This window comes from Molossus molossus, unplaced genomic scaffold, assembly GCF_014108415.1.
Source record: "Molossus molossus isolate mMolMol1 unplaced genomic scaffold, mMolMol1.p scaffold_m16_p_13, whole genome shotgun sequence".
Lineage (NCBI taxonomy): Eukaryota > Metazoa > Chordata > Mammalia > Chiroptera > Molossidae > Molossus > Molossus molossus.
Window position 1 is genome coordinate 94,556,203 of NW_023425348.1, and position 12,506 is coordinate 94,568,708.

Genomic DNA, 12,506 nt, shown 5'->3' on the forward strand with positions numbered 1-12,506 from the left:
ATTACTTCCCGGCCAGTGTGGCTCATTGGTTGAGCGTCGACCCATGCACCAAGAGGTCAACGGTTCGATTCCCAGTAAGGGCACATGTCCAGGTTGTGGGCCCAATCCCCAGTGGAGGGCATGCAGGAGGTGGCCGGTCAATGTTTCTATCTCTCCCTTCCTCTCTCTAAAAGCAATAAAAAAAAAAAAGTAAATATATATATATATTACTCAGAGTTCATAGCAGCATTATTCATAATGGCCAAAAGGTGGAAACCACCAAAATGTCCATCAGCTGATGACTGATGAATCAACATGGTCTATTCCTATGATGGAAGACTACTGACCCATTAAAAATAAATCAAAGCACTGACAAGTGCTGCACTGTGGATGAGCCTTGAGGACAGCCTGCTCCATGAAAAGAAAACAGGCTCAAAGGCCACAAGCTGTATGGGGAGAAGAGAGGATGAAAGTGACTGCTAATGGGGAGCAGGTTCATCACTTGGGGTGATGAAAATGTCCTAAAATTAGCTAATGGTGAAGGTTGGCCAGCCTAATGAATGTACTAAAAACCAGTGAATTGTAGACTTGAAGAGGGTAAGTTACATGGGATATGAGTTGCCTGCAGGGTCTCCATCTCAGGCAGAAAGCCAGGCCTCACTCACCTGGCCGGTGAGGCCCTTCCTAAGCTGCCTCCTCCCCTGCCTGACCCCCTCCCGCCCCCCACCCTGGCTCCCAGCTGCACACCTGCTGGTCCCACCGCGCTGGAGCCAGGGCTCAGGCTCTGCCCCGCCCCCGCCGCCCCACCCCCACCCCCACCCCGCGCCCTGACCTCAGGCAGCTGCACTTGCTCATCTGCAGGCTGGTGTGCTGCTGGCTAGCCCTAGCGGGCGGGCACTTCCACGATCGTCCCGATTTGCCCCCAGCACCTGCTGCCTGGCACACAGCAGGCGCTCCATAGACGCTCAACGGCCCGCAGAGCGCCCATGCCTACGACTTTAAAAAACCAAACACCAATGAAACTCGAACACCTGGATAAAGCTCTGAGAAATCTTTTCCGCACACAGGGGTCGCGGGGGCACCAGAGGGCATGCACCATCACGCATGTTCACAGATGCATTTATTACCAGCATCCGCACTGCCACATTCCACAGGAAACGCAGGCCGGCCCTCCCAGCCCCCACCGGGGTCTCGGCTCTCCAAGGCCACGTGTTCCCGTCCCGAGGGGGAAGGTCCGAAGGGCGCAGGCGCAGAGGCCACGCCAGCCCCGCGCCGGTTTCCTGTCTGGGGCGCCCTCTAGCGGCGGCGACGCGCCTCCCAGGCGGAAACGGCTACGGTCACGTTCCGGACGCATGCGCGAGTCCCGGAGTTCTCGCGAGACGCTGGAGGAGCAAGCCGGTAGTGGACTTCCGGTGGCAGGATTGAGGACGGGGGCTAGTGCGGAGCGAGCCCCTGCGGCGGAGTCCCTGGGGCGCAGGCCGGGGGGCGGGCCGAGGCCGGGGGTGGCGGGCGAGGCGGGGGCCGCGCCCGCCCGCGGGTGGCCGCCGCCCGCCGCCCGCCATGGACCGGTTCCTGGTGCTGCTGCACTCGGTGTCCACCGGCCTGTCGAGCAGCGAGCTGACCGAGCTCAAGTTCCTGTGCCAGGGCCGCGTGAGCAAGAGGAAGCTGGAGCGCGTGCAGAGCGGCGTGGAGCTCTTCTCCGTGCTGCTGGAGCAGAACGAGCTGGACGGCGAGCGCACCGAGCTGCTGCGCGAGCTGCTCGTGTCCCTGCGGCGCCAGGACCTGCTGCGGCGCCTGGACGAGTACGAGGCGGGCGCGGCGGGGCGGGCGCCGCCGGAGGAGCAAGGTGGGCGCGGGCCGGGCCGGGCGCCTCTCCCTGGCCGGGTTTGAGTGTGCGTGGGTTTCCTCCAACCCACCCCGGAACACGGGTGACACGTGGCAGAACCAGAACTCGGAGCAGCGAACTCACCCTCGCTGGCGGAGAACGGCCGCCCGCCCCTGCAAGCCCTGCATCGGGCCCGCCACCCCACGCCGTCTCCATAAGGGAGAAAACACACAAGCACGTGGTAGAAAAAGGCGTCACTAGTCCCCTCTGGGTGGGGAAGGGTCGCGTGAGCCTGTGCTGCAGCCGGCGCTCGCCTTCTGCCCGGGAGTTCGTGCCCACTGGTGCCCGCGCCGCCGCCGTGCGAAAAGAACGATAACTGAGCAATCATGATCGGCGGGTTCACAGCGGGCCTTGCCCTTCTAAGCACGTTAGGTATTTAGTTTTCACCAAAACCCGATTGGTTAAACACTGTTATCTGCCATTATTCCCCTTTCACAATCGAGAGGACGGTGGCCCAGGGATAGTGAGTGACGTGCGTAGCCAATAAGTAACAGGGTCGGTGGTATTAGGGACGAAGCTGTCCCTGTGATCAAGTCCGTTTGTAGTGGCTCCTGGGCCACCTTCAGGCACCCACCCTGCCACCCGCACCCGTGGCTTGCAGGGGCTTCCAGGGGTAAAAGTGAGACCTGGGTTCAGCAGGGTTTCTCGGCCACATGCCATGTTCTCAGAGCCTGGGGGACGGGCCGGAAGTGCTTTGGGGACACCCCACCACAGGCTTCAGGCCTGGAAACTGTCATTCTGTCACTGAACCCAAAAAGGACATAAGTGTGACACCGCAGGTGTCGCTCCGGGAGGACTGGTGCTTGTGGGCGGGAAGCTAGCAGCACAGCTTCTCCTGAAAGGAGACCAATCAGGGTTTTGTGTGTTTAAACACGCCCCTCTGCAGCCAGGTGACTTCAGCCTTTGCATGAGGACCCCTGGTGTCCCCATCACGTGGGTCAGCACAGGAGCCCGTCAGGTTATGTCTCCTAAGGAGCGCCCACACCTCCAGTAAATCATCTTGTTCTTCCTTCCTCCAGACCTGTATGCGGCGTTTGACATCATATGTGATCAGGTGGGGAGGGACTGGAGAAGGCTGGCTCGTCAGCTGAAAGTGCCCGACACCAAGATCGACGCCATCGAGGTGAAGTATCCCCGGAACCTGACCGAGCAGGTGCGAGAGTCCCTGCGAGTCTGGAAGAACACGGCGCAGGAGGACGCGACCCTGCCCCACCTGGTGGCGGCGCTCAGGGCCTGCCAGCTCAACCTGGTGGCAGACCTCATCGAGGAGGGTCAGCAGGCCCAGGGCCTCCAGAACGAGAACGAGATCAGTAGCAGCTCGGGGTCCCTCATGTCGTGGGACTCGAACACACCCGCCTCGAGAGCCTTCTCGTGACCCCCCTGGTGACCCCGCTGCTCTCCAGGGACCAAGGGCACCTGTACGTTCTGAACTCGGGCCCTCCCCGAGGACCTGCCAGTGAGCCGGGACAAGGGCCACGGGCGCTTCTCAGCCTGAGCAGGCACGCGCTGAGCCTCGCTGTTTGCGGGCGGGCTTTGGGCGGGGTGCCGATGCTCCATTCCTCATGCTTGCCCCATGACGGGGAGTCCGTCCCCATTAAACGAGTTCCTACAGGAGGAATTTTAGAGCCGTGTCCAAGGACTCGAACAATTAGCGGTTGTTGCCCTGATGGTCCTGGGGGTGCGGAAATGAGCTCAGAGCGGAGCCGGAGGAAAGCGGGGTAGTGCTGGCAGAGCCGGGTCCGAAGCAGTGCTCTGGCTCCAGAGCCCCCGGCCGCCCGTGCGGACGGTGCGGGGTGGGTGGCGTGGCCTGAGAAGTGCCCTGCTCCAGCTCCTGGCCTTCGAGGGAGCTGTCTGAGGCAGTGCCTGCTGGGAGCCCAGAAGGGATGGGCAGGTCAGCACCGCACAGGTTAGCCCTTAGAAGGACCACGATTCCTGTGACCCCACGTCTGCCGCTGTGTTGTGTCAACGTCACTATCTTTCTGACAACAGAATCGGCAGAGGAGCGGGATATCCTGTGACTGAAAACTGTCTCCCTGCTTCTCAGGTAATCCTGTGAGCAAGTGCCGTCTACGGCGAAAACCTCCCTGTCACAGATCATGTTCCGTTTCTTTCTATTTTATATCACATATTTCAAGAGTCCGATCTCGGCCGATTGCGGTCCCCTCAGCCCACCGTGGGCTCGGCCTGTGAGTGGGGCTGCATTTTCTCTCAGCTGTCCGACCTCTGGGGGGTCTGCCGGAGGCTTCAGGGGGCCAGGTGGCTGTCCCTGGGCCAGGCCTGGCTGTGCCCTTGGGAGAACCACACGTGATGGGATGTCGCGCGCACCGCCTTGACCTTAGTTGCTGAGATCCTAGCCATACTGTCCCCGCTGAGCTTGGTCCCAACCTTCGGGCCCCCACACCTTCAGCAGATATTTCCTGTGCCGGGAGCTGGGGCCACAGCAGCACACAGGACAGGTGGTTCTGCCCCTCACCCCGGGAGCCTGCCAGGTCACAGGTGTCGGCCAGTCCCTCGCGGGTCCGGGTGCCGCCGGGAACGGGTGTCGGCCAGTCCCTCGCGGGTTTAGGTGTGCGGTCTCAGCCCCGTGCGGCGTGGCCTGGCCTGTGTTACACACCACACACATCCCCCACCTGCCAGCAGCTCCTGCCTCTTCAAGCCTCAGGTCAGGGCTACTTCTGTGGACAGCAGACATCACCACCATCAAATGTGAGTGGTTTGCCCGATGGGTACCTTTGGAATTAGGTTTCCTGGGCAGCGTGTCCATATTTCTTGCCCAGAGGCAGACTAGAAGTCCTGCCGTTCCCATTGTTCATGGTGCAGACTGCTGAGCCTGGGAGTGCCCAGCACCGGGCCACGCCCCACCCCCCCTGTGTGCTTCTCACACCTGGAAGGACCCTCCACCTCCCATCACCCCAGGTGCCTGTGGTGCAGACCAGAGCCTCCTGCCCGGGCTCCCTGTCCCACGTGGACCAGCACCAGCTCCTGCAGACCAGGGCCTCCTGCCCGGGCTCCCTGTCCCACGTGGAACAGCACCAGCTCCTGCGGACCTGGGCCTCCTGCCCGGGCTCCCTGTCCCACGTGGACCAGCACCAGCTCCTGTAGACCAGGGCCTCCTGCCCGGGCTCCCTGTCCCACGTGGACCAGCACCAGCTCCTACAGACCAGGCTACCTCACAAGCATCTCCTTCCCACCCCCTCAAGGTGCCCCCATGCCCCCCATGAGCCTCACCCCTTCTCTGGACAACTTGGGCTCTGCTTTTCCCTCCCTGCCCCTCTAGCTGGTCCCCATGCACAGACCCCAGATGTATCCTTGGAGCCTCGAGCTCTGTTCATTGTTCTGTGTGTGAATTTCCACGATGACTCCGTCATCTTGCTGACCGCTCCCTAACCGCAGGACAGCTGTGTGCGTTGTCTGGGACCGGACAGGCCAGCATGCTGGGGTCCCATGTGCTCCTGAGAAAGTGACCCCTCTCCCGCTGTCCGCAGATACAAAGGCAGAGCTTGTCTCTTACGGGGAAAATCTGCAATGGAAATCCGTCTTCATCAAAGGAGCCCTCAGTCTAATTCTGTCCAAGTTAAGATTCTGGCAAGGGACACACGCATACCCCCACATTGTCACCAAGGAACCCAGGCTGAGTCGGGGCCGAGTGGGGTGCTCACAGCCATGTGACCTGCGGGTGCAGCTCTCCCGGTTGGGTTGCATGGAAAACATCGTGGGCAGTGCAAGGCCTCCCAGTCTCCCTGACCTGCCTGATGACACTGTAGACAGGAGGTGACAACTGTCTCCCCAGACCTCACGTGCTGCCTGAGGACGGAGGGTGGCCATGGCTGCACGACACAGCACGTTCGGCGACGTTTAAACATGGCTGAAAGGGTACATGTCGTGTTCATATTACAGTAATAAAGTCATACTTCACATTAGGATGACCACTTAACGCTATTAATCTAAATTGTATCTGTTTTGTAGGCATCTGATTTGTAACATTTTTTTAAATATATTTTTGTTGATTTTTTAGACAGAAAGATAAAGAGAGAAAACCATCGATGTGAGAAACATTGATCAGCTACCTCCTGCACACTCCCTACTGAGGATGGAGCCCAAAACCTGGGCTTGTGCCCTGACCGGGCATTGAACGGGGACCTCAGTCCCTGGGACAGTGCTCCATCCACTGAGCCACACGGCCGGGCTAATTTGTAATTTCACTGGTGTTCATACTTCACAGCTGGGAGCATAAACCTCTGTCTGGCCTTGTTCGTAGGTATCGAAGTAACGTGCTAAGTAAAGCCTTGGTCATCACTGAGCCTGGGTCAGGGTTACTTCTTCCAGAGGGGTTTGCAGCTGGAGGAACGGGGCTCCAATGGCACCCAGGCCCCTCGGGACCAACACTAGTCGGCGGCATCATGATGCCCAGGAGGGGTGCCCAGCAGTCTGCCCAAGCTGTTTTCTCCCCCTCCAACTGCAGTCTTACGGCAGCCTTGTCCGAACCCCCTGCCCCCCTAGGCCCCTCCTGCCTGGGCCCTGCCCCACCAGGTCAGCTCCCTGAGCACGGCAGCCCACAGCTTCCCCTTCAGCTCCCCCTCGCTGCTGCTCCAGCGCTGTGCAGCCCGGCAGGACGGGCGCGCTGGGCGCGGGAATAACTAGACACCAAAGGGCCAGGTCCTGCCCCGGCTGGTTTAGCTCATCAGTTAGTGCATCGGCCCGCAGACCAATGAGTCTCAGGTTCAGTTCCGGTCAAGGGCATGTACCTGGTTGTGGTTCATCCCCAGCACTGATTGGGGTCATGTGAGAGGCAACCAATCGATGTGTCCTCACTTCGATGTTTCTCTCTTCCTCTCTTCCTCTCTCCCTCCCACTCTATCTGAACCAAAATGGAAAGGTAACCTCCAGTGAGGATTAAAAAAGAAAGAAAGCAAGAAAGGGCCAGGCCCAGGTGTGTGGTGGGAGAGGGAGAGGGGGACCAGGTTCCAGGGTATTTGGGGCCTGGCATGCAGGTGGTGGGTCCGAGAAGGGCACTCAGGGGCTGGGTGGGGGCAGGGGCAGCCCACAAAGGGATGCTGGGGTTTGACAGCTCCAAATAGGAGAGGCCCTCAGGGCTTCCGTGAGAGGGGTCCCGTGAGAAGAAGGTGCATCCACAGAGCTAGAGTGAGGGCTTTGAAATATGGGGGGGGCGGCTGGCCAGGAAGGAGAGTGGGAGCACCTGCCCCCAAGGGAGAATCTAGAAATGCCTTCAAACTGCAGAAGCCCAGGCCTCACCCCTAGGGAGTCTGATTGGGTCCTGGGCAGAGCCCGGAAATTGCCCCAGACTGCGGGGGCAGGGGGACTGTTTCCTCCCCACTGTGAAGCACAATGACAGCTCTGACCCGGCCCAACCTCTGGACGGGGGCCCTGGGGGCTGGGCCCAACTGCTCCCCAGTCTCCCGGGGTCCTGCTCCCCTCACTGTTGACCGGAAGCTCAGGGAACTGGGAGGGGGGGTTTCCTGGGAAGGCGGGAGGTCACCCCGGGGCAAGCTGAGCCCTAGACTCACCCGGCCCCTCCAGGCCCCAGTGCTGTAAGGGGTGGACTTGGGTTTGGTTTTGGTTTTGTTTTCTGGTTAATCTGAGAGGCCGGGTCATCCAGTTTGTAAAACAAATGGGGGCGTGATTCGCCTTCCTTTCCCTGCCTGGGCTCAGGAAGGCTGGGGTGTGGTGCTCACAGCCTCCTGAGGAGGGTGACCTTGGGCTGCCTGACAGCCACAGAGCCCTACAGCTCCTTCTGACGGTGGACCCAGTGCCCAGGAATGTGGCCCTGCCTGTAAGCGTCCACTGCTTATCGGTCTGGAATCCCCACCTCTGCATTTCCTATGAGTAAAGTTGGGGTGCCCCGCCTTTTCCCAGGGCTGCAGTAGGACAAAGGGCACCCAGGAAGTGAGTGGCTGACTTATTGCTATCTCGGGCTAGTAACTGCTCCACGCACTGGGAGGAAGGGCAGGACAAGGGATGGATGCAGTGCGGTACCTGATGTGCAGGAATTCCAGGTCTACCGGGAGAGACGGGTGAAGAAACTGCAATCCTCAGAGCTGACGCCGTCAGTCAGGTCACAGGTGGGGCGAGACTGGAACCCAGGTCTCCTGACTCCAAGGCCCGTGCCATTTCCAGGACACCCAACTGTGTTCCGAGAAGGGGCCTTTTGAGTTGGGTTTCATAGGATACTTAGGAGTTCACCCGAGGGTGAGCAGTTCAAGCACGGAAAACGGCAAGTGCAAAGGCCAGGAGGCATGCAAGTAGAGGGCTTGTTTGGGAGGCGAGAGGCAGATTCGTGGGGCTGGTTCCAGGCAGGTTCAGGAGGGTTTGCAGCCCGAAGGGAAAGAAAAGGCCTGGTCTTCTCTTCTAGACGAAAAGGGTCAGCAACGTATTTGCAGCAGGACGATGGCCTGGCCAAGTGTGCGGCTCATTGTATCAGAGGCCAGTGACTGTGCTTGTTCATCCTCAAATGAGAAAACAAAACAACTAGATTCCTAGCGGTGGTTCTTTAACCTTCTGGGAGTTTGGTGGTTGGTGGGGGGCTGGGGGGGGGGGCCTCCTAGTAGGAGGTAGGAGAGTGAAGTCTTCAGACTCCCAGATGGACACAGCAGGCCTAGAAAGGCCCAGCCGGGGGTGCGGGGAAGACCCCGGGGCGGCCACCTGCTGCCCAGGGCTCCCAGGGAAGGCTGTCCGTCTCACCAAAGGCAGGCAGTCCCCGGCAGCATGAGTGGCCAGGCGTCCCTGCCCAGCGCGGAGCAACCCCAAAAACTAAAATAAGGCTGTGTGTGCTCCCAAAATACCCTGCTCAGCAGGGCCGTCTCTGGAAAGAAATGCGTCCGCTGGCTTCCTGCCCGGAGCCAGGGTGGAGCAGAGAGAGCCACGCTTCCGGTCCCCACACCCTTTTATTTTTGGAAAATCAAATGCTGCCCACCAGGGGCTGCCTGGCGGGGGTGGGAGGCATGGTTCCATGGGACTCCGCTTGCTCGAGCATGTTTGCACCCAGGTAGGAGAGGGATCCTTCCATCACACTCACCTCCAGGCCCGTCCTCAGGGGCCAGGCGCTGTTCTGGGCACCCGGGCACAGGTGCGGGAAGTGTCGGACCCCGTGGATCTGCTGTGCTGTCCACAGGCCCGAGACCACAGGGCACAGCTTCCTCTCGCTTGTCCAGTGGGGACAGATGTGTGATGGGTTTCTGTGCCGTGAGGATGCAGAGACCATGCAGACAACGTCAGTGTGGCACCAGCCGTCACCCCCCGCGCCGCCCCGATCGGTGCTTTGTCCTCCTGCTTCTTCAGGATCGCCCGTGGGCTTGGCTTAGCAGACCCCCGGGTTCCTCTCAGTGGCCGCGGACCTAGTGACCTCTGACCTATCCCACCTTACCATCACTGCCTGTGCTCCAAATCTCACTCTCAGACCCCATCCAACCATCCCTACTTCCAAAGGAAACAAGTAGATGCTGACGCCCACAGGAGTCTCCTGGGGGCCCACCCCTGCGTCCTGCCCAGCAGGAGGGGGCCGCCTCTCCCACCCCTGCCTGGCCGCCGGCGCCTTGAACTGGGCAGACCCTTTCTGTCCTCTTCCAGAGCCAGCACTCGCCTCTTCCGGGCTCCCTGCCTCGGACCTCTCCTGCCCCAGAACACCCTCCGCACCGGGCAGAGATTTCTCCCTGAATATGAAACCAGCCCCACGTGCCCTCTTTCGTGTGTGTGTGCACCCACCGCAGGCTCCCCACACCCAGCGCGCCCGGGCCAGCCGGTCCCACCTGCTCCTCTTCACTGTTCTTTAAAGTGATGCTCTTTCCTCACTTAACTTCATTTATTTAATTCATCTTTATTGTTGAATGTATTACAGATGTTCCTCATTTTTCCCCTATTGACTCCCTCCTCCCCACTCCCGCCCCCTCCCGCCTCTCCCCACACTGTTGTCTGTGTCCACTGATTATGCACATGTACATATAAGTTCTTTGCTTTATCTCTTCCCACCCTCTACCCCCCCTTCCCTTTTTGAGGTTTGTCCGTCTAACAACCAATTTGTACTTCTTAATCCCTTCACCTTTCTCACCTATTCCCCCAACCCCCCTCCCATCTGGCAACCAACAAAATGTTCTCTGTATCTATGAGAATGTTTCTGTTCTGCTTGTTCATTTCATTTGTAGATTCAATTGTTGATAGATATGTATTTATTGCCATTTTGTCTGTTCATATTTTTTACCTGTTTCTTCAAGAAGACTCTTCAATATTTCATATAATAATGGTTTGGTGGAGGTGAACTCCTTTAGCTTTTCCTTGTCTGGAAAACTTTTTTTTTTTATCCTCACCCGAGGACATTTTTCCATTTTTTGTTCAGATAGAGTGGAAAGGAGAGAGAGGAAGAGAGAGAGAAACATCGACATGAAAGGGACACATCGAGTGGTTGCCACCCGCACAACCCAACCAGGGCCGGGGACAAACTGCAACCGAGATACATGCCCCTAGCGGGAACCGAACCCGGGTCTCTCTGGACCGCAGGCCAACACTCCAACTGCTGAGCCAAACCCGCCAGGGCTGGAAAACTCTTTATATGGCCATCGATTCTAAATGACAGCTTTGCAGGATAAAGTAATCTTGGTTGTAGGTTCTTGCTTTTCATCACTCTGAAAATTTCTTGCCACTCCCTTCTGGCCTGCAAAGTTTCTTTTGAGAAATCAGCTGACAGTCTTATGGGAACGCCCTTGTAGGTAACTAGCTGCCTTTCTCTTGCTGCTATTAAGATTCTCTCTGTCTTGAACCTTTTGCATTTTGATGATGATGTGTCTTGGTGTAGGCCTCTTGGGGTTCATCTTGTTTGGGACTCTCTGTGCTTCCTAGACTTGTATGTCTGTTTCCTTCACCAAGTTAGGGAAGTTTTCTGCCATTATTGTTTCAAATAGGTTTTTGATTTCTTCTTCTCTCTTCTCCTTCTGGCACCCCCAAGATGCGGATGTTGGTACACTTGAAGTTGTCACAGAGGCTCCTACACTCTCCTCCTTTTTTTGGATTCTTTTTTTTTTTTGCTGTTCTGATTGGGTGTTTTTTTGCTTCCTTATATTCCAAATCGATGGTTTGCTTCTTGGCTTTACCTACTCAACTATTGTATCTCTGTAAGTTATTCTTTATTTCAGTTAGTGCCTCCTTCATTTCTGACTGCTCCTTTTTTATGCTCTTGAGGCCCTCACTAAGTTCACTGAGGTTCTCACTAAGTTCATTGAGCATCCTTATAAGCAGTATTTTGAACTCAGCATCTGTTAGGTGGTTTATCTCCATTTTGCTTAGTTCTTTTCTTGGGGTTTTGTTCTGTTCTTTCATTTGGGACCTGTTTCTTTGTCTCCTCATTTTGGCTGCCTCCCTGTGTTTGTTTCTGTGTATGTATTACTTAACGGGAGGTATGGGGCTATCTGAGACCAGATGCTGCTAGTTTGAAAGAATTTAGGAAAACCTGAAGCAGGATCCAAGACAGGCCAATCCTATGGTTAAGCAAGTGGTAACAGCTTGGGTGGGCCTGAAAGTTGGGTGGGGCAGGGCCTCAGGGAGTCAGCAGGGCGGGGCTACCAGTGTGAGCCAGGTTGCTGGGGTCCCAGATATGGCTTCTGTCTGCCGCCCCAGGGAAGGGCTCACCAAAGGAACAAAGGCCTCTGACAGCAGGTTTGTCCCCAAGAAAGCCCCCTCTCCAGCCCTCGCTCCAATGCCAAACAGCTCAGTTCTTCCCTGTATGTCTCTGGCGCCCCTCGAGCTGCCTCCCCTCCAAGCTTAGAGGGAGAGAGTCAGACCAGTCCGTGCGCGGGCCCTTTAGGGAGCTGCCTGGGGCTCCAGCCGCCTCAGCTTCCCTGAGCCTCAGTTCCCGCTGGTTTTCCAGCCAGAAGTTATGGGGATTCTCTTCCTGGCACTGGGACCCTGGTGTGGGACAGGGACCCCTCAGTGCTCAGGGAGGACCTTGCCAGCCCAGGTGTCCTCCTGATTTTTATCCGCCACACGTGGGTGTGGGACCAGCCCGTCCCCTCCGCCCCCCCTACCAGTCTCGAGGTGGCTGCTGCTCTGATTCCGTAGCTGTAGGACTTCCATCCAGCTGGATTTCAGGCGGTTGTGAATGATGGTTGTGCTGTAGTTTAGTTGTAACTTTGATGTGGTTGTGGGAGGACGGACACGCATTTACCTACCTGCCATCTTGACCGGAAGTCCTTCTCACTTAACTTTATATGTAAAAAAAAACACATGGAATGTGTCTCCATCAGGAAAGAAAGGCGGTTTGTTGCAGACTTGCTTGTGTCCCCAGGCCCTGTTCACACCTTCTTGCTTTACATGAGATTCCTGATTTTTAGGTGAATGGATGGCTGCCCAGAATCCAGGCTGTTTCCTAACCTCGCCTGCAGCCAGGGGTGCCCATTCAATGAAGTTCTGCATGTGGGCAGCCAGGGGTGCCCATTCAATGAAGTTCTGCATGTGGGCAGCCAGGGGTGCCCATTCAATGAAGTTCTGCATGTGGGCAGCCAGGGGTGCCCATTCAATGAAGTTCTGCATGTGGGCAGCCAGGGGTGCCCATTCAATGAAGTTCTGCATGTGGGCAGCCAGGGGTGCCCAATCGATGAAGTTCTGCATGTGGGCAGCCAGGGGTGCCCACTCGATGAAG

General features: G+C 57.6%; 1 protein-coding gene across 1 annotated transcript; it reads left to right on the top strand.

The window, feature by feature from the left end:
* Positions 1 to 1,531: 1,531 nt before the first annotated feature.
* Positions 1,532 to 3,628, top strand: FADD (Fas associated via death domain). The gene is made up of 2 exons (XM_036259099.1): positions 1,532 to 1,825; positions 2,884 to 3,628. The coding sequence occupies exons 1-2, from the start codon at positions 1,540 to 1,542 to the stop codon at positions 3,237 to 3,239; spliced, it is 642 nt and encodes a 213-aa protein (XP_036114992.1). The 5' UTR covers positions 1,532 to 1,539; the 3' UTR covers positions 3,240 to 3,628.
* The last annotated feature ends 8,878 nt before the right edge of the window (positions 3,629 to 12,506 follow it).

Excerpts from the sequence above, each read along its gene's own strand:
- FADD (XM_036259099.1), top strand. The coding sequence starts at position 1,540 with ATGGACCGGTTCCTGGTGCTGCTGCACTCGGTGTCCACCGGCCTGTCG. Across the intron at positions 1,826-2,883 it reads GGCGCCGCCGGAGGAGCAAG|ACCTGTATGCGGCGTTTGAC; the intron begins GTGGGCGCGGGC and ends TCCTTCCTCCAG.